Source organism: Lissotriton helveticus, chromosome 4_1, assembly GCF_964261635.1.
Source record: "Lissotriton helveticus chromosome 4_1, aLisHel1.1, whole genome shotgun sequence".
Taxonomy (NCBI): domain Eukaryota; kingdom Metazoa; phylum Chordata; class Amphibia; order Caudata; family Salamandridae; genus Lissotriton; species Lissotriton helveticus.
Genome location: NC_136063.1, coordinates 1,789,404,099 through 1,789,429,299, shown reverse-complemented (window position 1 = coordinate 1,789,429,299; position 25,201 = coordinate 1,789,404,099). Strand labels below are relative to the sequence as shown.

General features: G+C 41.7%; 1 protein-coding gene across 2 annotated transcripts in view; it reads right to left on the bottom strand.

The window, feature by feature from the left end:
• Positions 1-25,201, bottom strand: part of DIAPH2 (diaphanous related formin 2) — a 4,230,744-nt gene that overhangs the window by 692,417 nt on the left and 3,513,126 nt on the right. For both annotated transcript variants that reach the window (XM_078688424.1, XM_078688425.1), the window contains one exon: positions 298-433. In XM_078688424.1, coding sequence (XP_078544550.1) covers positions 298-433 — 136 coding nt within the window. The remainder of the gene's footprint in view (positions 1-297; positions 434-25,201) is intronic.

The following is a 25,201-nucleotide window of genomic DNA, read 5'->3' as shown; positions in this document are numbered from 1 at the left end:
TGTAACCAATGGTCAGCAGCGAAAACACACCCTTGGAGACGAAAGGCTAATTGCACTGTAAAATAATGTTTTTCTACTGAGCAACATCGACCAGGGAATATGAAATATAAACTAAGCCAAGAAGGGCTACTTCAGAATTGAAAGGACTAATAAAAACAGATGTCATATTCTCCAGCCGCCTCGCCGTTCTTTACCCTGCCTACTTTGTTTACCTTAGCCATTACCAGCCGCACCGGAGGAGGCTAGAGTGTGTTTCCTTTCCACACTTCAAACCGCTGGGAAGAACTCCTGCCTTACCTTTGTTCATATCAATGAGCTGCTTTTTCTTCTGCTGTCGCTCCAGCTTCTCTCGCTCAGCTTTCTCCTTTGCCAGCTTGGCTCGCTTGATCTTCTCCTCCATTTCCCTCCTCTTGTTATTTTCTTTCACGGCCTCCTGCATAGGAAATGATAAACAGAGGTTGCCTCTATTACTTATGCACTGTAAATTGGCGAACAAGTGTTTTTTTGAAATCTTGTTTATGTGCATGTTTGGTTTGCCTGGAGCAATATTCAAGGGCATTTGGAGGGGTTATTCTGACTATATTTATTTTCTCAAATCCTGGAATTTCTCTTTATTTTAAGTGGGAAAAGCATTATGAACCTAAAAAAGGAGGTGAAGGGATGCTACACCTTGAGGTGCAAAGGTATATGAGATTCAGAATCTGAGAGAAAAAGCTTATGTCCACATATTTCCATAATTGTAAAGATTTGCTTAAAATAGACCTTTCATTATATATATGTACGTGTGTGTGTATTTATACACACACACAAGATCACACACATATATAAGTCTTTCTAAATAGTACTATAAATTAATGAATCATGTAATATAAAAATATATAACCAGTAATATGTGTAATATTGTCCTATGTTGGGTACAGACGACTTTTAGAAACCACTCAGCCTTGTGGTTTTTAAATGTCATCAGAACCCCTTGATGGCAAGATGGCAATACAGACCCATATTACAGTTGCTTTTTATGACTGATATCTCAAGCGCTTTCTTTCTTTTGATTATATAAATAATTTAAAAAATCATAGAAATTCACTGAAGTTAGGAAATAGAATTAAAATAACCTTAGCAATTCACTAGAAAACAATAAAGGTTACAGGGACGTTAAAGTTAGGAAATAGAATTTAAAAAACCTTAGAAATTCACTAAAAAAACAACAGTTACAGGAATGTTATAGTTAGGCTCATATTTCACTCGTACAAAACCATAAACCATGGGTGTGTGAGTAGCTGTATGGGTTTCTGAGTGGGTGTGTGAGTGCTTGTGTGGGCCAGTGAGTGTATCTGTGAGTGCTTGTGTGGGTTTGTGAGTGTCTGTGTGGGTCTGTGAAATGGGGCTGTGAATTTGTGTGTGAGTGGTGCTATGGGTCTGTGAGTGGGTCTGTGAGTGCCTTTGTCACTCTGTGATCGGGGGTGTGAGTACCTGTGTGGGTCTCTGAGTGAGTGTGTGAGTTTCGCTATTGGTCTGTGAGTGGTTGTGTGAGTGGCTATGTGGGTTTGTGAGTGGGTGTGTGAGTGCCGGTGTGTTTCTGTGAGTGGGTGAGTGAGTGGTGCTATGGATTTTGGATATTTGCATACTTAGCGTATTTAAAAGGGAGAACCATGGACTCTGCTTTCACTAGGAGACAAGAAAGAAACCACTCGTCACAGTTACTACAGATCAGATTTTCCTCTAATAGATCAAAGATGCATTCCCCTACATTAAGGATTTCAAATAATTTTTTAACATGGAATATGCGTGGAAACACACTTACTTTGCTTTTGAGGAGACGAAGTAGTTAGGATTGCTTGTGCTTTACTAAAGTGGAGCTTCAACTGGGGCCCCTGATGTGTTTATAAATGTAGGTGCTTCCCATTGAGGTTAAATTTCTGTGAAATGGGCATTAGCGCGAGAATGGAACCACAGTTTTGCTGAAATTGTCTACCCTGTGTCTACCCAGCGTGCATTGTTGGGGACCGCGGGTAGCTTTCTACTGGTTAAATAATAAGTACTACCTTGTTTGCAAATGTCTAGTGCAAAGGACTACGAGGCAATATCTTCAGTGACCTTGTGTGCATGTAATCCCCTGGGGGGCGGTGACTTGAATCTGGGTGCCCTGTGGCCCACTCGGGGCAGCCAGTGTCCATTGTGGGGGACCGCAGGTGGGAGCCCCAATGCCCTTGTGTTCCCAGCTGGCTCCCTGCCTCCAGAGGAAGCCAGCATTGCTCATAAACGCAGGGAGCAGCAAACATGCTGCTCCCTGTGCAGGAGCAATTCTTTCATCTGTTTTCCTGCCTGCTTGATAGTGGGCAGGAAAACAGATAAAAAGTCAGCTCCTAGCCTGGTTTGAGGAGATTTCCTGCTCCCGCCAGGTGGGAGCAGACTTACTGTTTTCTCTCGCTTTGGGGGAGCTGTAAAAGTTCCTGCCAATTGAGAGCAAACACCTATGACCCATGGGTGGGCACCCTGGGACATAGGGAGCCTGCCCTGGTGGGTGGCGGTCTCCAGGGCCATTAATGGCTCCAGACGTTGGGCCACCCAGTCCCCCTTCTTACTTAATTTAGGATCAGCCACGGGGAGGTGGTGATCCCCAGGGCTGAGAAAGGTCCAGGAAGGGGCTGCATGGCCCCCTCCTTATAAAAATGTAAGCAAGTCATAGGGTGGTTGTGGCAGTAAATGCCTCGGGAGGAGGGCCGCACGGCCCCCTTCCGCTTAACTTTCATTTGGGCCCTGGAAGGTGGTGGTCCCTCAAGCCTTTTAGGGCAATGGGTGCGGATCTGTGCAGCCCTCTTTCATTTTTCAATAAAACTCCTGGGAAATGGTGGTCCCCGGGGCTCTTAAGATCCTTCAGAGGGGAGGCCTGGTGTCCCCCCCAAATTAAATTAACAAACCGCTTCCCCGGAGAGGTGGCGCTCCCCGGCGCCAAGTCTGGTCATGGGGAGGGGGCGGCGTGTGCCCCTTCCCCTTTTTATTTATACATGAATATGTACCTGTGACCTTGCCCACCCTTGGGCTCTAATACAAACAAGCGCCAGAGACCGTGCTTGTTTTTTTTCTTCTTACATTTTCACAGAGATTTGTGAATCTTCACACTTTTCCCCACAAAACATTTTTAAAAATAAGGCTTTTTGACCCTGCCCTTCTCCCTCCTCTTTTTTATGTTTTTGTTTGGGACTCGCCTGAGATGGCTGCCAATACTTCCTGGTTGAAGTGTTGGCAGCCAATCAGATCACAGCACGAGATCGGCAAGATTTGCAGTGGGTCTGCGCTTCTACATTTGCAAATTTGGTTTTCCTTTAATATCTCAAACTCAACTGAATAGATTTATACCAAATCACAAAAAGGTCACCTTCCGGACTAAGAGACAGCTTTCTGCCAAATTTGGTGTAATTCCATTCAGCGGTTCAGGCTGTGATCGTGTCTAAAATGGCTATGGGAATTAACATTGGAAACATACTTTTTTGACCCCTCCTCCCCTTTTTTCTCAGCCCCTGCCTGATGGATCACCCCAAAACTTTCCATGCACAACTAGAAAAAGTGGGGCACTTCTTAGGAAAATGTCATGAAGATCCGTCAAACGGCACCAAAGTTAAAAGCACGTCAAAAAACCCAAAGTTACAAGCAAGTCAAAAAACGCTTTTCATATGGAAACTAGGTCCTAAGTATAACTGCTTACTATATATATATATATATATATATATATATATATATATATATATATATATATATATATGTGTCGTCTTTATACACTAGCATTAAGCATCTTGACGGATTAAGGGCTATACAATTTTTCTTGGGTAACAGATCTGTGCAATATGTGGAACACAACAAAATGCTGATTGCTATGATTTCATTCTGTTTGAATAACAATTATTTTCAATTCAACAGCCAATTTTTTCAGCAAATCAGGGGTGTGGCCATGGGGGCCTGCTTCTCTCCCAGTTATGCCTGTTTGCATATGGGCTACTGGGAGAGGCAGGTCCTCATGGGTACACACGGTCAGATCATGGCTAAATCGGTAGCCCATTGGTATCGTTACATCGACGATATATTTTTAATATGGCGGGGCACCAAACAGGAGGCAATCAAGTTCATTGCACAACTTAACGACAATGCATACAACCTACAGTTCACCCACAGTATGAGTCAAACATGTATTGATTTCTTGGATGTTAAAGTCTTGGTTATCAACAACAAGTTACATACTACGTTGTTCCGGAAACACTGTGCTCCACGCCAAGAGCAATCATCCGGCACATCTGATTCGCAGCATCCCCTATGGGGAAATGCTGCGCATCAGACGTATTTGTAGCACAGAAGACCAGTGCAGACAGGTACAACGGGACAGAAGGGCCAGATTTCTAGCCAGGGGTTACTCTCAGAGCTTAATTGATTCAGCAATTCGCAAAGTGAATGCCATGCCCAGGGAGGTAGCTTTGCAGCCCAGAAGATTAATTAACAAAGAAGCAGACAGTGCTGACCAACCGGTGAGATTAGTATTGACTTTCAATCGTCAATTTCAAGCCCTAAGAAAAATTGTTTCCAAAAACTGGAATCTCATCAGCTCTGATCCAGTGATTGGCCACCTTATGCCAGAGAGACCTGACATCTCCTGCAAAAAGGCTTATTCTCTTGGTGAAGCGTTAGTCAAGTCCAGTCCTGAGGTTGTTACACCTATACCTTGGTACAAGGCCATCAATGGCTTCAAAAAATGCTCGGTTTGCAAGGCTTGCAAACACATCATGAACATGACCAAGTACTTAACACCTTTCTCTGATGTTCCTTGGCTTATTACTAAGCAACTGACGTGCAAAACAGAGTTCACAGTGTATGTGCTGGAGTGTCCCTGTGCCCTGCGATATGTTGGTAGTACCAAGCTGCAGGTGCACAAGAGGATACTCCAGCACATCAGGGCCATCAACACTGAGGACTCCACCTATCCGGTGGCACGTCATTTTAAGGAACATCATGAAAAACAGAGTCATTTACTGAAATATTTTGCGATTGACTCGTTCCCGCCTCTTCGCAGAGGGGGAAACCGTGAAGCTATTCTGAGAGCCCTGGAAACCCAATACATCCTCGATCTCGACACCAAGACACCACTTGGCTTGAACACCAGTGTTGATTTCTATACCCATCTGTAAATTTCAGTCAGTCCCATTGAATAATTCTTCTCTAGTCAATATAGTACTTTGATATCTGTTTATCATCAGTGCTAGTATTTAGACGTTGACATCTCCAAGAAATTCTTTTCTGAAATAGATACAATGCTGCCACTAGAGTTTCCCCTACATTGATAGAAGATACATGATGACTAATTCAATACACTCCCATTTTCCATCTAGGGAGGGGTTTTTAACATTATCAATTTATTTTGTGTCATCACTGTTCACGACACCCTTTGCTTCATGCTCTTTTTTTTTTTTATTGACACACTTGTGTTAACACAATGGCTAGTATAACCATCAAATATAGGCATTAACGCAAGTTACAAGTGGTTTGGATGATATAATGATTGAAAATTACATGTGGTATTCACCCACTTGGGTAATATTATCGCTATAATCATCATAGAGAGGGGTGTGCAGCTTTGAAATGTTGGCAGCATATAGTACGTTAGGGAATTGAACATTGTATCTACCCCTATATGTTATTACATTTCGTTAGAGTGAAAACTTTTTTTCCCCCACTCTCCTTTTTTTAGATAATATGACATTATCTTTGCACGTTGGATGGATCTTTTTTATTTAAAATCCTGTTTGCCTTTTGTACATATGTAAAATTGTTATTTAAAACTTTTTAAAAGTGTACCCTGTTTTGGCTTGCTTAACGTGCTCTTTGAACATGTCTTTTATGTCCATTACCAGGAACTTGTGTTGAACCAATTGTGTGTCTTTGTAATTATGCACTAGCACTTTAAAAACAGTCTGTCCCACTCTTAGCGTCATGTGATCAAGGCCTCTGAGTAGGCCGAAACGTTATGCTGGTGGCGATGCAACAAAACTAAAATAAATATTCTCTTCACCTAAGACTGGGTCAGCTTTCGTTTGTTTGGATCGGTGGTGCCCCGGGACATTGGGGAGTGCCGGTTCTTGCTGGACGAGTGCAGTGGTATATATATATATACATACACAAATATATCAGATGTGCAGACTATACTTTACTATTTATCACCTTTGATGCATGTCAGGAGGAGTCATGAACCCTCTGCCATCCCGACACAGTGCATCTACATACATGATTTATGCCATGCCATGCTGATCCTTTATGTGTAACAGTTACAGAACCAGGTATTTAAGCTAATCAGGGGCATAATCTCATTGCACAGGCACATAGTGCCTAAGAACTGCAATAAAATATATGCATTTTACATTTGCACTTTAGCAAGAAATTGGAATCTTAGTTTATTAGTAAAGATAGAAGGGATGAGAAAAAGGGAAGCAGAAACTTTAACAGTTACATGGAATACGAATAATCAAACAAACCCAAATCCCTACGGTCCCTCACTATGCAAAGAGCTTTCACATGCGAACAAAATGTTGTGACAAGCACAGTGAGCTCCCCATCAAACATCCCGCAGAATTTCAGAAATTGTTTACATTAGAGAAATAACTGCTTTTACAGGTGCAGCCTGGCTTGGTGCAGAAATCAATATGTGCTCCGCAGGGGTCCTTCACAGCAAAGGTAGGCGAAAAATGTTTAGATGGAAACGTTTAACATTGGAGCGGTTCAGGGATTAGACTTGAATGTTTTTTAACCATTAGCACTTTCGAAGTGAGAGGTTCTGTGGAGTTTGTAACAGTTTATTTCATAGCGGAAAAGACTACATAGCAATATACTCGTTTTTTAAGAGTTCTGTAGCTTTGTAAATATGGTACCTAATTTATGAACTAATATGCATTGGGCAATACAAGCGAGTGGATGTTTTCTGTAATTATATTTGCTTACACTAATTGTACCACAATATAATCTACAACTCTAGAGACAATTGTGGTTAATTTAAAAACATTCTTGCACTCTTACGCGGCACTTAGGGAGTCAGAAAAGGATATACAATTGTATACCAATCAAGGAAATGTGGGAAGAATGGTTGCAAAGAGATAGAGAAACAAAAAGTGGAGTGCTGGCCTCAGGAAAGGTAAACATTGTTTACCAAGAAACCGGAAAACTGCATGCTATTACAATGCAGTTGTTACAACGACTGCATTGTTACAACACATTACTTCGCAAATCGGAACAACGACTTGCTCTAGGGGTCAGAAGGTGTTGGGTTTAAAATCCAACACCTTTCCTACTGTTGCACAGACTGGAGTTGTTATAGTAAATTATACTATTCCAACATCCAGTGCCCCCCCTTGAGCAAGTCTTTGTTCCGACTTGCAGAGAAATGACATGCGCGGTTACAACACAGTTGTTGTAATGGCATGCGTAAAAAAAGCATGCGAGGTAACCTGGCATATTCCTCAGAAAAGTGGTAGAAAGAAAAAATCATGTTTTCTTTTGCATGTCGCCAAATACAGAAGGTTTCACCACTCTGATTATTTCAATTGAAAGTCTTCAGATAAACCAAGCAACGCTGGCTAGAGGGATGGTTCCAGGGAGGAGCCTTGTGAGTTGCAGGTAATCCAAGCCTTGCAATAAAGAGTTTGCAGAACTTCTAGTCAGTGACATTTTCTCAAATATATTGATAAGTGATTGCATTGTTTCAGATTCCGGTATAGACATATTATGGCCATCTAGTTTTTCAAACTGCATTTTTTGTATCTTGGTTTTGAGAAGACTTGTGAACATGCATTTCAATTACCCATTCTCAAGAGGACAAGTGCTCTTACCAGTTAAACCTTGTGCTCAGAGATCAATAGTGGGATTGTTTTTCTTATAGTCCCCAACTGATGGATCACACCTTTAAACGCTGGGCAGATCTAAGTATGAAGGGTAACGCTATGCCATATAGATGCTTTAGTGCATATCTCCTTTGCATACATACTTCAACAAAATAATTTTGAAGAAATTAAGGTGTAATGTCCTGGCAGTTGAAAAGCATACATACTTCCTTAAAGATAAGCAGGGGAAGTATCTGTCCATAATTTGAGAGTTCTAGGACCTACCCATTGTAATGATTTATAACCCTTGCAGAAATTCGAGAATGAGCGCTGCTTGTCCTGCCCTCCAACAACCTAAAGAAAGCAGGGCAGAGACACCAGTGGTTAATGTGTGCTGGACGCTGCCAGTGGTCACTGCAGGCACTTTTTCCAGTATCTCTTCAAAACTTGCCTTTTCTAGTCTGCCTGTTTCCTGGCACTGCCTGGCCAGTGTATTCGTATCATGGTCTTTATGCAGTACCTGGGTGACAGTCTTTGGTGACAGCAAGTCCTTATGTGGGTGCCAACTTCATGGGCTCCTTATATGATATAATCATAGAATATTGCAGGCAGTACCAGGTACCGACTGGCTGAGACTTCTGGTTCCGACCATTGCTTGCCATGATTCACCTCACATTAGTTAGCAGCTGAGATCGCGCAGTGGGTCACGGGCATGTGGAATGCCAGTAGACATTTGGCTTTTGCACATATAGTCTTTTGCCAGTGCTCTGTACTGTGCAGTCATGGACACTGCCAAGAACTCTGGCAAAGCATTTTGTGCACTCTGCTCACTCACTCTGATGCCTCGCTCCATCTATGAGCTCAACCCTCCCTTGCCCCTCATCTTGGACTAGGTCAGTGCGCCAGTCAGAGCTAAAAGTGTGTATCTTTCCCTTACTCTGAAAGGCAAAGGCCCAGCGGCAGCCCCTCCACAATGGCGGAGGACTGTCGTCCACTAGCTCAGAGCCAGCAGCTGGAAAATAAAACAATATTTTATCATCGTCTTATTTTTGAGCTGCTGGCTAAGCCAGCACTTGTAGGGAGGGAATGGGACGGGCCATAGGAGGCCAGTGGAATGAAATGACATGTGCACCTCTAAGTGCGCATGTCTATTTGGTCAGCCATCTTTGTCCAGCCAAACAGACATGCGCAGTTGGGTTTCTCCAACCCAGCTGTATTGCACAGTTGGATTGGAGAAACAGCACAAACGTTAAACCAGTCCGCTTAGGCCAATCCCTGCGCAGCTCTCATGCTGTTGGTAATCGCATGAGAACAGCGTGGTGATTGCACATGGGAGTCTCTGATGCTGTCCCAGTGTCAGCTAGGGCCAGGAAGAAGTGGAATATCGAGGCGCGAGACGGCCAGAAGCTTCAGGCAACTCAAATGTTTTCATTTTTCTCCTCCGCTCCCCCTCCCATGCTCCCCCAAGCCTCCTCCACCTGCCCCATCTCTGTTTGTTTGTGTCGGCCACCGCTGCAAAGGCCCGTACCGGCAGCTGAGGGAGGCACACCTTGTCCATAAAAATCCCTCACTAACACACTCCACCAGGGTCCCTGAGCTCTCTATAGCCATTCTCCCACATGCATTTTATTTGTTCTATAGCACTGTTCATACCAGTGTAGGGTGTTAGAGTACTTTTCATCACACACAAATTATAAAGAGACAATACATTATATGTGTGTAAAGGAGTCTATAGGAAATGTTACATGGGAAAACAAATGAGGATTATAAGGTGTAGGAGTCACATGTCACCGATCCTAGTAGACAGTATATTTTAAGTGCTTGGTCTGGATAAGCACAACTCAGGATTTAAAATGTACAATGGTTGTTGGCTCTAAAAATAAGAATGTATTTCTACCCAAATGAACCCTTTTTAGCAACATTAGGATAATGAAAGACTAAGGAAAAAACATAATATTCCAACCCATACCATGCAGTTTACATGCAGCTCTTTGATGACAGTTTATAAGTCCCTATGCAATATTAGGGTTGTAACTTATGAACTGCTAGTAACAAGAGGAATTCTGTGACAAAAACAGTAACCTGCTGAGCGATCCACATAAAATACTGCTCTTTGATTTGCATGGTACACGTTATTTTGCAGCAGGTATATGAATGCCCCTCTGCCCCAATATATCATGAATGGAAATTGCCACTAGACCAAAGATTTCTCTCCAGCAGGAACAGTAATCACAGGAGTTTTCTTGGTATTTTAATATTGCCTAAATATGGATGGACACACAAGGAATGCTGCAACCGGTGCTTTTTAAACCTATGTTATTTTTAAACATGCCACTCAGATGTCAGCGGCAGGTGCTGCGGCACCCGTCGCACCGCCTTAGAGCTGGCCCTGTGCACCAGGGAAGCTGCCACTTTCTCTCATAGGTTGGAAACTCTTTTTTATTCTCTATGACATCCTTGTTATATTTTTATAGACAATCTACATAATTGTGTAGCTGTTCTTACTGAAAAAAACAAATATTTATTGTTAATCACAATGCCATGGTTACTAAATATCTGTAGGCACTGTAAATAATTGGACAGGCAAGTTCATGCAAGATCAAAATCTTCTAGGTCAATGAGTGGTGCATAGGGTCAACATTGTGTACACTCTTAAGAGTTATCAGTCAAATGCCAAGTGAAACACACTGAATCCTGGTGAGGTTAGTTTTGCACTACATACAACACATATAAACATACAATGTACATTGCATCAAAACAGGCAGCACATTGCTTACTGCTAGGGGACAAATAGATTGGATACATGTTATGCTAGGAGCATATAAATGCAGACATTCTAGTGGAAAGGCAACACGTTGGCTGAGTCGGGGCAATTCCCAGCAAGTGAAATCTACACTGGCAGAGTTTTGTTTTGTGGAAGCAATATAGAGAGTCCTCATTCAGGTGGGAGATGTTTAAAGGTTCTATGGTCAAAGCCCTACTATAGAGAGCATGCAGACACACAACACTGTGATGGGCTAAACCTCCCTTTGGCAAACATTCATATCAGGGCATGGAAGGTAAGATCTTTTAGGCCATGCACTGAAGAATTTGAATTTGAATTTATTGTACAGTTAATTAAAACTCACAATATAAAAAAGAAAAAACATTAAACGTTGAAGTTGAATTTGCACTGAAGAGGTATTTTGCCTTTGCTGTATGCACATCACAGTACATGGATATCCGTACAGATCATGAGTGGCACCGCATGCTTGATACTTTCATCTCCAAGGTCATAGTTCAGTGGGGGTGGCAACAGCAGAGTATGGGGGAGCAGACCCTGAAATCAGAGAGACCGATATAGGAGGCGATGGAGACCACAGCTAGGATCGAACTATGACGGAAAAGAGGATGATAAAAAAAATTGCCCCCTTCGGCGAATCTGATAACTTAAAAAGTGACCACATTTTCAAATTAGTGTAGTTTTGATTTGAACTTGTACAGTCAGATTGGGAGTCTGCATGCTTTTATCTGTGTGATATAAGAGAAATAAACAGAAAAAATCGTCCCACCAAGCCATAAAACATGCCCACAAACAGTCCAAACAACCAGCCCACATAGTTACATGTCAGGCCAGCCCTTCGGGCACCGTTAGATTGCCCTGAAGATCAGAGAGACTCTGCCCGTAGGCCAGGGGTGGGTTAAAGATTTCACCGGTGCTCTTGTACCAAGCGTGTGGTAATTGAAAGGGCTGTATGATTTATAAACTATAGATGCGCACAAGTATGGTGTGCATTTTAACTCTGTTAAAAAGACACATACGTTATATACATACATCAGGCTCCTGCTTTATGCAAGTAAAGATTTAGCATGTCGAGGTTCGAAGGGTGTAGAGTGCATGCAATAAATCGAATGAATAATTTGATTGATATCTCGGAAATATTCGGCTTTCAGATTTTTCTGTGCTATCAAGTTGAAGAGAAACTGCATTTTCTGTCATTTTGCAGGCGCCAGACCAGTGGGAATTAGTAAGTGCTGAATTATTTTCCCTAAATGGGGAGAGTCGATGAAGTGTGGTAGCTGCCTTCATAGGACAAGCACATTGCAGGAAAGGTCCAATAGGCACAAATACCTGGCGAGTAATAACATCAAAAGTTTAGCAATAGAAATGGAATTAAACTGTGATATTGTCATTCAGGCAATCTGTTTTTCAAGATGTTCCAGGTATAATGCATTCGATTTGAGGCTGGATCTATGCAAAATGGATCACGAGGCTGTCAAATTTGGTGAGAGTTTCATTTTTCACATGTTATTGGTAGGTTATTTTCTTTGCTATAAAGTGGAATCCGAACCAATAAAGAAACTGAATTGACTGATTCAATTTCACCCATAATCTTTATGAGCATCTGGAAATGATTTGTAAATGTTGAAGCAGTGTGTGACTGGCATCTCTTTCTTCCTATCCAAGTGGAAAACTATAAAATATATTGGACATTTAATCAAAGATTATGGGGCAGTTTTCCTACAGAGCTAAGATCTTTCCAGGTGATTGGTTCACTTTCAGGGCACATAAAATGGAGTCATCCTCTTCAGACCAGCTAAAATACATGGACATCGTTTAGGGGTCGCATTTGTGACCCTTAGCTTGCCCCTTGCAACCCATGGCAATGCCTTTGAGACCCTTGGCTTCAGAGTGGCAAAATCAGTGCAAAGAACACAGGATTGTCTCGCATTATCAGAGGCAGGCTCCACCCTTGTTTTCTGCTCTTTTGATTTCATTAATAGTGAACAATAGTTTATTATTCACTATAAATGTAAAAAAGTGTAGCAACAAGATCTGGACCTCACTGGCATCTCAGATAAGAAAAATAAAATGGTTTTCATATATTTGGGTGAGAATGAGTTTAGGTGAGAGTGTGTATATGTGTGAGAATTAAATTTGTATATGGGATCGTGCATGTGTGTCAAAATGAGTAAGTATAAGTGAGTCGGAGTAAGAGTGAATGAGAGAGTGCGAATGAGTGATTCAGGGCGAGAGTGAGTGCATGAATGTAGGTGATAATGAATGAGTTCGAGTCAGTGCTAATGATAGAATGAGTGTGAATAAGGGAATGTAAGTGAGCATGTGCTGTTATGTGTGCAGATCCGTTGTTGGACTTGGTATGCTTCTTGGCTTATAGAAGCACCATTGACAAAATGTTGGCACTGGAATACTGGAGGCAATACTTGCCTATGGGACACCCTCGGCAAAATGGTCGGCAAAATGCTACTGCTGGCACTCTGTAGGTAAATATTGGCATAGAGCACCCATGAAAAAAAGCACTGGTCTCCTGGAGGAAATTCTTACTAGTAAGGAAGGTAATTTGTGACATAAGGGGGCACCCATAGGACTTTTTAAAAACATAGTTGAGTGAACTCATGGAGACTGTCAGATTTCAGTAGCTTAGCACACCAAGAAAGGCCTTGAATATTTTTGAGTGTTTGTTACAGCTTATAGCTTTTTAGAAAATGTATGTGAACATTGTTGATTTAAAAGCAATTAGTAATGCCCATTGTTTTCAAAGTTTTTTCAGGGAAGAGAAATCCCCGCCCTTTGTTCTCCCCTAGAAGAATATATAATATTAGTTGTGCAATTAGGTAATTTCAGCAGTGTTAATTTCTTGGTGCATGGTCATAGGTCATATGATGTCACTTCCTGTGACATCATTAGGGTCAAAGGGTATTGGATGTCACTTCCGGTAACCCATGAATTTTCGTGAATCGACATCCATGCTAAAATATCTTTGATTGTAAAATGTGGCATTAACTGTATGTGGTTTGTCATCTTATAGCTAAATTAAGAAACAAAATATCCCAGTTGTTCTGTGTTCCTAATGGAAACACTTGCTCAACTATCAAGCAAACAGAATGAAAGATGGTTGATTACACCACAATACTAAAATTAGATGCCTACATCAGTAGTAGCCACACTCTACCTGTCTCGGACCATGAAGCCAGAATTTAAGTGAAGGCTTCCCTTCAATAACTCTCAGAGAGTGCCATTCGCCATATCCGCTGACTGCAATGTTGGCTTGAATTTCAAATGTGTTTGTGACTCAAGCTGATGCACCTCCTATCAGCAATTTACAGAAATTCACTTGGATTTTCCTCTCCCTACACCCTTTCTATCAGTGGAATGGAAGAGATTTGGAGGAAGCGATACTAATCAGCGTGAAGCTAGGGTGAAGTTTCATCTCCGTTTTACCTTTCTCTCCCTTTGCGTTCACACAGATTTTTTTAACGTAAGTGAGGGAAGAGGGCAACTGGTACTTAATAGGCTGCGCTAGCAAGTTTGAATTCTTTTGCTTTGGTTTTTGGGCGTTGTTATCAACATTTACATAACTTGTTCCATTTCAATGAGTGGTACTAATGCTTTGCATGTGTTGTTTGCACCTGCTCTGTAGCGAACCCACACTTTAAAGATAGTGCTAATTGAACAACGTTTGCGGCCCAAATCTGATTTACTTAGCTGACATTGTAACTTTCAGTGCCAAACTAAACTGTCCTTTTAAAGATACACTTTACAATAACCACTCATAAAAAAACGAATTTGTACCCCTCCTGCCCTGCCAGCTACAGGCCTATCTCTATTCTTCCGACATGTGGGAAGATGTTGGAATCTGCAGTTAGTCGTCAGATTACAAATTTTATCACAGTGATCAGTGTTCAGATTCCGATTTAGCACAGACAGCTCTCCTAGAGATGACTGAGTTTATCTAACCCTGCCTTGACTTGGGCACAAACGCCATCGTTATTCTGCTGGATCTCTGGCAGCTTTCGACATGGTGTCCCATGAAATTCTCCTACAAAGACTGGAAATAGTAGGAATTGTCGGCACAGTGTTGAACTGGATTAAATCCTTCCTCTCCAATCGCATGCAAGCAGTTAACCTCCCCCCATTTACCTCAGAATTTTTGGAGATCATATGTGGTGAACCACTGGCCTCAGCTTTAAGACTGTGTCTATTTAATATCAAGTTGACTTCCCTTGCCGCTATTGTTAAAAAGTGGGCTTTCGTTCAGCAATTACACAATCATGGGACAACATGCTTTAGGTCTGGTCAGTCTCCTTGAGTTGTGACAGACCAACTGTGTGTTTTAATATATGGCATTTTCGAGCACAGGTAGAGCATTGTACTCAAACTGAAACACAGGCAGCAAAAAACAACTTCCTCCCAGTGGCAAATGAGGTTTAATAAAAACAATATTTCCTCTAGTGTGCTGTCACCAATTGCAAAGTAGAATGTTGGCATCCTCTTCTTTCTTTCGTTTTCCCCAAATTTTGCTAACCAGGCCAGAGTGAGAACCAAAAGGAGCTCTGGCAAAAATATTCAAACCTGCCCTTCCCCTTTCCTCCTTTTTCACTTCTCTTTTTCTCTTTTTCCTTTCCTCTCTCTCATCCAAAGGACCCTCTGTGCTTCCAGTGGCTCTAGCCAATCTGGAAAATGTCCAGTAGAAGAAACAGGCAATCCAGGCCTATTCCTATCTTGTTACCTACATATTGAGCAAGGGCCTAAATGGGGAGCTGCATTATGTGCATTTATGGTTATGACATATAGAGGAATTAAAGAGCAGAAATAAATCTGTTGAGAAACATGCAGACAGGAGTCAAAGAAGTGCACTGGGTTAGGAGTATTGGGGCTTGGAGTGTTTATCAGAGGCAACCAGTTCAGTAAATAACTGAGGAGCAGGCCAATGTCTGTCTGTACTTTTCTAACTCTATGGCGAACAAGCCCTGAGAGTATACGATTTCCTCTGGTTGTTCCTGCCCAATAGCCATATCTCAAGAACTATTTCAACACTTACCACGAGTGCACCACATATTTTCAATGTGTGTCAACAAAAGACACATCCTACTAGAGCAGGTTAATTTAATCCTTCACCTTCTATATACATTTACATGTATTTACACATGATTCAGATATTCTATGTGTGTCTAATGTTCATTTATCAGTTCTCCACTATAACAAGAATTGTGGTAGGTACCCACTTCTTGCCATATTGAGAAGTTATACAAAGAAATTAAATTCAATATAACTAATATTTACTGAATGTACTCACACTTTAATAATAAACGTGTGCTTGCTAAGGATTAATGATACTGTATTGTGCTTTCATTTTTGATTCTCGAGTTAACTAAGCCTGAATGAATATCTCACATTTTAAGTTTGCTAGTGTGATACTTCTCTTTTCCCTACAGGTGTGTTATTGGTGTCCTTGTTAGCTAGAAAAAGGTTTATAGCAGCGAACATGAAGAAATGACGGTGAAGCGAGGCTCTTGTACCCGGCATGCTAGGAGATGCACATTTCAAGGACGTGCTGATGTGTACCTAATTGCGTGAGTGTGGGAATTTGGGGGGGTATACTGGATTTTGTAAAATGATGCCACGGTATTAGTCTGAGACTGTGAGATAAGGATGGTACTGAAAACTTCGATTGTGCTTTTAATTGGGGTTCTATAGTTAGTTACACTCAGTCCCTACCCTAACTTAGGAGAGAGCAGACCTTTCTGTTGGGTGTTCCCCTAAGTGGAAAGCTTTATGCTAGACACTCTTTCCTTTCCTTTGAACTTCAACTTAGGTTCAGTAAATGCTGAGACCTTCTTCCCTTCCTCTACACATATTGCTTGTTACAATTCTGTACTTTAGAATACTTAAATTTAGAATACTTCATCACTTGAATATTATGGCTGTATTAATATACTTACTGAACCATAACCAAATTTGCTGATTGATGATTGATTACTAACTTGAAAAATAAACTTTTATAGCTGGAATACTATTCTCTGTCATTAAGAAGTCTCTTAAATTCATCGTATTTGTATGTACTTCCGATGTGAGCTCCTTTTCAAGGCTACAAGCTGACAAACAAAGATCCATACAACTAGTGCGGGAGTCTGTTTGATGACTTTATTAAGAACTTGAAGTTCAAGTACCTCGCTCCAGCACTACCAATAACAGAACAACTCTCAACTGGCCTTACCAAAAGGAATACAGGCTTTGATGATTTTAATACTAATGCCATTCTGTTTCTAAAGTAACTATCCACCGAACGTATTAAACTTTTAATAATCGTTTTAAAACTTTCACAACCTACTTTCTGTTTTTCGGAAATCCCATCTTCTCATTACAGGTCAGAATAGTTTTAACTTTTCCGCCTGTCTCATTCTGAATTTATTAAAAATTCCAAACACACTGTTAGAAAGAACACCTCCACTTGGTAATACCTCCTGCAACAAATATTCCACATTTTATAGTCTGCGATCTCTCCCACTACACTTTTCCCCTCGACCACTACCACAAAAATGTGTACGTAAATGACATTACTAAGGAGCAGATCTGTTTCCCTAACTGTGGCTACAAGTGATCCTGTTCAGAAAAAAAAATAACTTGTCTTGCAAATAAAACACCCCCAAAATATAACCAATTTTAAACCCATCTAGATAACGGGGCCGTTCTTGTCCGATCTATCATGTAGAGCAATAAATTGGAAAGCCTAACCTGTTTAACAACTTAGATGACAATCTAGCGCACAAACAGATGAAGGGATGCATACCTGATTTCATTTTTACAGTGGAAATAAAATAACAATATTGAACCTAGTGCTGAAAGACTGGAGGTATGGTATGGTTTTTGACCATAGAAAACCTCTAGCTTGTACAAGATCAACTTGCACCTTCTAATCAATTGTTCTGCTGTACAGCATCAATCACACCATAGGAGCCCAAGTAACACTTTTGGTTATATTCATTTATAATTTAATCAGATGTGATTGGTTCCTGTTCTGTGTCTAACCAGAGAGAAGGTAAATTGTTTACCAAAGATTTCCAAGCCAGCACAGAAAGATGTGACGGAGCAATTCACTTTTTCCCTGTCATGCCAGCTCTTTGCCAGTTGGGTGATGTGTGGTTGTGAGAATGGCCATGTTTGGCCTGGGAACTTTTCAAGATTGTGTTAATCCTTTTATTTGGTGTTCATTGGCGTATTTCTCAGAAATGCTTCACATACCTAAAGACACTAGCTGGGTAAGTTTTGAGAACAATCGTAAGGCACAAAACTTTGAAGTGAACTACAAGAACAAAAAACATGTATGGAAATTATTTTTGTTGTTTTCCCTGAAGCAGTAAATTAAATATTTGTGTTTTAAACTCTATTCATACAATTCTATTGAGTTACGTATATCTGTTGTTCCATAGCCAGGCAGAGAATGCAACTATTAGCAGACACGATTTATTCAACCATTGCTAATATACTTGAATGGTTGAACAGTTAAAAAGAAATTATCAAAAACCATTGGCCCATATTTTCCATTTTTTATGCAGCGCAACGCAGCAAGCCACCTTGCTGCACTGAGCTGCATGAAATGGGAATGGGCAGGAATGCGCCATATTTAACATTATATGGCAAATTCAGTCCTTTCCTTGTGCTGGTGCACTTTTGGCTGCCTAGCACCAATGCAGGCACCCTTGCCTCATGGTGCAAAGGTGCCTGCATTGCATGCAAGATTGTTTTGTGTAGGAAGGGACACTTTTCTGAACAAAAAAAATCCCGAGATGCATTTTCCTCTTTATATGTGTATTGCAGAATACAGCACAAGTTGAAAGGGGAAAAAACGAGCCGAAATAAAGATATTTCTCCTCGTTATGCCTTCTCCAGTGAGGCACAGCATTTCAACACATTCCCAGGTCTACTACTAATGGCAAATCTGTGAATACACTAAAATCCAAGGGTGGATGCGTGGGAACATTCACACTAGTGGAGAAGTGTGGCTCAATGGTTAGAGCGGCAGACCCTGATGCAGTGGTCTAGCCCGGGACCAGGGTTCAATTCCCCGCCTCGGCGGGTCTTGGGCTCAAAATTCCACGGACCTGATAATTCTCGCCTCGGTGCCTATTCCAATCATGGAGTCCCACTCTGCAACTCTGGGCAATAGCTTGCTTAATCTCCACAACGGCCCCCACAACGCTAAGGATGCCTGGCCTCCACCTTGGGGGTGCCCAGGAGTGGACACCTCACAGGGAAAGCCAGGATGGGTTCCAAAGCGGTATTCGTACAAGCGCCTTGAGACCCTTGCGGGTGAGTAGTGCGCTATACAAGTATCAATTTACATTTACATTTTACATTTCACTCCACCCATGGAACGCTTTCCTGAGGCAGAGTAACGCAAGGCAGCTATTTGCGCTGCCTTGAGTTACTCTATATTAGTCAATCCATGCACGGCCACGCATGGCCTTGCGTGGCTTGATAGATCTCACTTAGGTTTTGCACTGCCATTGTGCCCCCTGTGTGGCGCAAGAGCACTGCAAAACCATGATAAATCTGGGCCATAATAGGCAAATCCTAACTAATGACAAAATCACAAGAGTGGTATATAAGGCATGGACGTTCTGCTCTCATGTAAATTTCCAACTTCTGCTGTTTACGTTTTTTGGACGTGCAAAAAGATCCAAGATAGCAACCAACCCTCGTGAGAACTGTACGATCTCATTTGTTTGTGCTGCCTCCAGGGTCGGATGATAAAGGAGCAATCAGAAAGTGTATGAAGAAATAACTGCAAAATGTATTTTTGTTTCAACAGTAATTGAATAAAAACATGGAAAAAAACAACAAAGCAAACTGCTAGGAACATGCCAAATTACAGATTGATGAAATTAGAAAACATGTATCCCGGAAAAGAGTTGAAGGACATGGACAGATCCTTATTTACAATTTTCTTCCAATTGCAAGATATTTTAGGAGCTTTGAATTCACACAGCAACAAAGACATCCAAACTTATAGTTTAAAAAAAACTGAGGTTGCAAACTAGACAAGGTATTTTGGAAAAAGTGATATTGATGGAAATATTATTCATGCCTCATGGAAAGGGACACAAATTGTTTAGCTACTGCCAAGTCAGTCTTCTTGATAATTTACAAAAAGATTTTGTGCAAACAGGTGATGGAGTGACTACTAGGCCGGATTGACAAAAAACTACGTCCTTTCCCACCTCCAGGCAGGATTTAGTTTTAAAACCAACTCCATTGACCAGGTCTTCAAATTTCTGATGAGCAAGTGAACGAATGTGGACGTTGGGAGGGGAGCCCTTTTTGTTGCGTTTATTGATATTGATGCCGCTTTTGCTAAGGTCCCCAGGAAAAAACTTTGGGAGGTTCTACATGGGTTGGGAATCCAGTTTGTTAAACATCACTGTATGCCTTCATGATGGGAACTTTGCCAGTGTTTGTTGTGGTGTGAATAGCAAACCAACTCAGGAAATTGAAATTGATAAAGGGGTCCGCCAAGGTTGTGTCCTGGCTCCCACTCCCCAGTAGCAGCTGGTATTAACGGGCATAGGGGGCGTTACTCTCCCTGCTTCGGAGCGGAGAAAGGGAAGAAATTAACACCATCATGGACATGGAGCAGCTTTAAACCATGGCATGCTCACTGCTTGGTGCTCCTGCTAACGCGGGATTACTGGTTACTAATTATCTTACCAAATCCCATTTCCTGTCGACTGAATCGTTGGTACCTGTCTTGAGTAAAAGGTAATCTCGCAGTAAACAATCAATTTAAGAACTTACACCACTCTAAATGACCACTGACCAAAATTAAGTTTTAAAGATTTAATATAAAGTCAAAGATAACTGAAGATACAAACTTCTCAAAATGAGATTCAAGAGGTAGATCGGTATCACTATGAACATGAACTTTTTGAATAGTCTGAGTCTGAAAAACAGAATAATAAGTACAAGTTCGAAAACCATCAGGGTTGCTAAAATGGATACAAGTTGCAACCTCAAAGTCATTACAGAAAAGAAAATTAAGGTTAGTCTGTCCCTACACTACACTAAATGACATCCCTACTTAGCAAGATCTTAACCCTCTAGGTGTCAGCCGTGGTGACTTCCTAAGAAGATCACGCACTTCTCTTTGTCTCTTCTCTGATAATGGGTCTCTCCTGATCAGCCTATCTGCCTACCCATCCGCTTCCTTAGGCTCCCAAAATCATCTGCTCTGCTCTCCTCCCGGGTCACTTTCCCTAATACCAAATCACATTTCCAATAGAAACGCCCCTTGGGACGCCCCTCACGTGGTACATCTTTGCGCGGTAAACTCCATGATGGTACTCTTGAAGACCCTCGTTATAGTTGACCTTGGTTCCCAGGCTCCTTCTTCCGTGCGCTGATACCCCCTGAAATTCCTGGAAACTCCTACAGGCCTGCGCAAGGCGCCACTGAACAAAGTCCCTTTCATTCGAGCTGATTAGGACCTTCGCACCTGCATACAGCTCGTCCTGCAGTGGGCCTCAAATTCCAGACTTCACCATATCTTAGGCCATAAAACACTCTCAGAGCTCCATACTGGACACCTCACGACCTCTCCTCTAACGAGCACATGACGATTTAAACTACATGACATTATCTGTTCTGGCCTACTTGATTTACATGCAGCAGGTTCCTGCACTCTTAAAACGTTAACTTGATTTAAACAGCAAACATTCTTAACTAGCATACGTTTCTAAAATAACACATCTATAAAGCATATACTTTTAACCCTAAGTTCAATAGTACATTTTGAAAGAACCATGTCAACTTTATCGCACATTATTTTAGCAGCACGTTCAGGTTTGCTGTGAATTGCCCTAAGGCCTACACAAAATACTGGAATCCAAAGTTACATTTAATTTGGACATGACTCTTTTTAACATGAGAACATGAGGTTTTCACATATATTCCAACATTTCTACATTTAATCTCACACCGTTATTATTATAGTTACTCTACTTAACATTCTATACGTTTCACTACCGAATATAAACCACTCTGTATATTTCACTCCTGGATATAAAATACTCGTGTGCAAAACATGTTTAAACTAACTACGTGCTTGTAAATATGGCGTACTTATACATTTCTTTCCAAACTTGTGCTCTCTCAGTCCCCCCTTTGATGACCTTTAGGGGTCATCATTACCATGACACTAAAATGTAGAACCTTTAAAGTGAAGACAGGGCAGTACCACTTCTTTTCATACTCTCTAATGCTTTCAGACTCTTATATTGAGTGTCCTGCATCGCTGTCAACTCTTCTTCCTGTTTCTTCATAGCTCTCTGTAACCTATTTGCTCTATACCATTGATACAAACGCACCAATCCCCACAAAGTGATTACACAAATCATTACTATGATGATGGGCTTCAATATGTACCAAACGATACCCTTTCCTAAGTTGGCAAACCAACTTCCAACTTTACCCATTCCATGACCTACTTTTTCCCACACATTTACCTTTGCCAGGTCCTCAATTTCGTAGTGTATGGCAGTGATGTTTTGTATATACTTCTCTAGAGGCTTTGAATTGTCTGGAATGTAAGTACAGCATTCCTGTACCTTCAAGGCCCTACAGACTCCTCCCTCTTTTGCTAACAGAACATCTAAAGCAAGTCGGTTCTGAAGAACCATTGCCCTAATCGATTGCATCTCCCCCTCTATCAGCATCAAGGATCTTGCAGTACTGGCAGATAGCCTATCTACGACTGTAGCTAACCTCCTGATCTTAATGTCATTCATTATCAATCCTAAGAAAGGGAATGCAGCACCTATTACATCTCCAACTACTTCTGCTGCACCCAGCCCTCGCTTCCATCTAGTTGATATTTCTTTCTTAGGCGTGTCTAAATTCTCAACATGATATATTTTAGGGAAGACAACAGCCAGATAGCATGATCCGTACCAATTATCTGGTAACTTCACATAGGCATATTTTCCACATACAAAATATACATTTGGTATTGCTTGCATCCCTTTCATGAAGTTCTTAGAGTAATACTCCAATTGAAAAGCATGTTCGCAATTGACTTGTCCTACATAAACGTTTTCATAATAGGAGTAACTCCTGTGAATGCACAGTTTCCCCCGTTTCTCCTTATCCAAAGCAATTGGACCAATACTTCCTTTTCGTTGTTGTGCCCTTTCCTCCTTGGTCCAATCTGTTTCCCCTTGTCCTGATGCCTTCAATATCTTCTGCCTCCTGTATCTAGTATCTACCTGAGCTATAAACTTTTTCTCAACTTCTGATATTTGACAAGTCAGATTGTTGATTCGAGCATGTGAAGTATCTAACGTTCTCCATGGAATAAACCATTTGTGTAACCTGTCTTCGCTTTTGTAGTAGTCCCATTTGTTCAAATGCTTGAAATTCGGAACCTCTGGCAATGTCGAGTCGAAATTCGAGAAGTAATACTCAAATCCGTCTCGTCCATAAAACATACTTAACAATAAACTGCACGTTATCCCATAGGTCAACGGGAGATGATGGTATTTGATACCCTCCTCCACCGAAATTGGTAATTGCATACAGACATAGCAATCCTTTACCTCCATGGCATCAACATATTCATAAAGCAACTTAGCATAAGCATTTGACTTGTAATTCCCCTGTGACTCATCCATGTGTAACCTTTTTACTTCTGCATCTAACAACGCTTTGTCTTTCTCATTGATGTTTCCCTTCTCCTTAATAATGGTAGTTCTCGGTGTTGACACTCCCTTATCCTCCTTAACTGTGGTTCCATCCCCTTCGCGTCCCGCTAGGAATGAAACAGTTACCACTAAAATTATAAGAGAAACCACTACTCCTAAAAATGTAACAGCTATACATTTTGCCCTGCGGTTCGGGTTGCCAGCCTCCATGTTCTCAAACAGTGTAGTTTTCGACTATCTTCCAGCATTCACTTCCTCTTCTTTTCAAACAAAGTCTTTCTCTCTTACAATGTCTTTCTTGGAACACTTGGAAGCTTGACAATTTATTTCCGCAAAACAATTCAAAGTCCAGTAAAATAGACAACCCTAGCCCTTCTCCATCCGCTAAAAGGAAACCCCTACCATTTTTTTTTTCTTCTTCCACTCGGCGCTAGGTTATCTTGCAACAATTTACAATTTCTTTTCAAAAGTCTTATTTTCGTCTGAAGTTATGTATGACTCAAGGAGTGACACTACTTCTTCATAAACGTCCATCCGAAGTATCATTCCCTCAGGTTCTGGACAGTTCGTACCACACCATGGAAAGTCAACCTTTTCTAGGATTATTCTCCTTATTTCGCTCAAGACAAGTGGACGGACGAAATTGAGAGTTAGCGTTTTTTCAATTTCCAATCCTGGTACTATCAGTTCTATATCCACAATTACAAAGGGGTCCGTTCTAATCAAGATCACTTTCTTCACCTTTCCAGTTCTGCGCCCCTTTGAAGACATTCACAATATGGTATTAGTCCACAACAATAAGCGCTCCTAGCATTTCTACTACTCGCTCAAGCATTTCCAAACGAAGAAGAGTTCCCTCCAATATTGGATATCGTGAACAGCAAACTGGAAACTCAACTGTCTCTAAAAGCAATTTTCTTATTCCACTCAGAAGAGCAGGATGAACGATGTTGAGTGTCAGCAACCTTTCGGTCTCCGCTCCTGGCAGTAGAAACTTTATTTGCACTGTGATGATCGGGTCAGTTCTGATCAGTTCCACTTCCCTGATCCTCCCTGTTCTGTGTCTCCCAGACATCTGCAACGAGGTAGGTCCAATCGGGAGTAGAGTATCTTCTGCTAGGCACTCGCACCCTACTTGATCTTCTAAGACCCTCCTCGGCTTGATCCTGGATATCTTCTTCTGGATCTGAGTCTTCGGATATAGGAGTAAGCGTTTCTTCCTGGGCCGACCTCAAACTTAGCCTTCTTCTCCTTGTTGGCCAAGTGGCAGCTCCAAGCCTTATTCTCCTATTCCTTGTCCTCCCACTTGGTTCTTGATCGCTCCGATACGGATCTGAGTCTGAGTCGTATTCACTTCTGCTCTCTCCTTCAGTTGCGTCTTCTGTCTCACTGCCGTCCTGCCTTCGCTCTTCTTCTGAATCCGATGCGTTCCCAACTTCTTCCGACACCTCCTCAGCTGCCCCAATCCCTTCTTGCAACTCTTCTTCCACTTCCGGGCTTTCGTCTGGGATGGGAGCTGTTCCTTCTAGAGGTGCTGGAACTCTTCTAGTATGGGATGCATGGATCCAATTTGGCAGCCCCCCGCACTTCACCGCGGTGTTCGTGATCAGGATTACCTGAAAGGGCCCACGCCAGCGAACATCTAGGCAGTTCTTCCGGACGTGCTTTTTAACCAAGACCCAGTCCCCTGGGTTCAGGTCATGACACAGGTTCCTCGCTGCTGGAACTTCAGCCGCATGCACCTGAAGGGACACAGAATGGATGGCGTCAGACAGTCCTTTACAATAATCCAAGATCAGATCATCTGTAATATTCAATAGAGCAGTAGTTGGAACTGTAGGAAGTCTCATGGCCCTCCCCATCAGGATCTC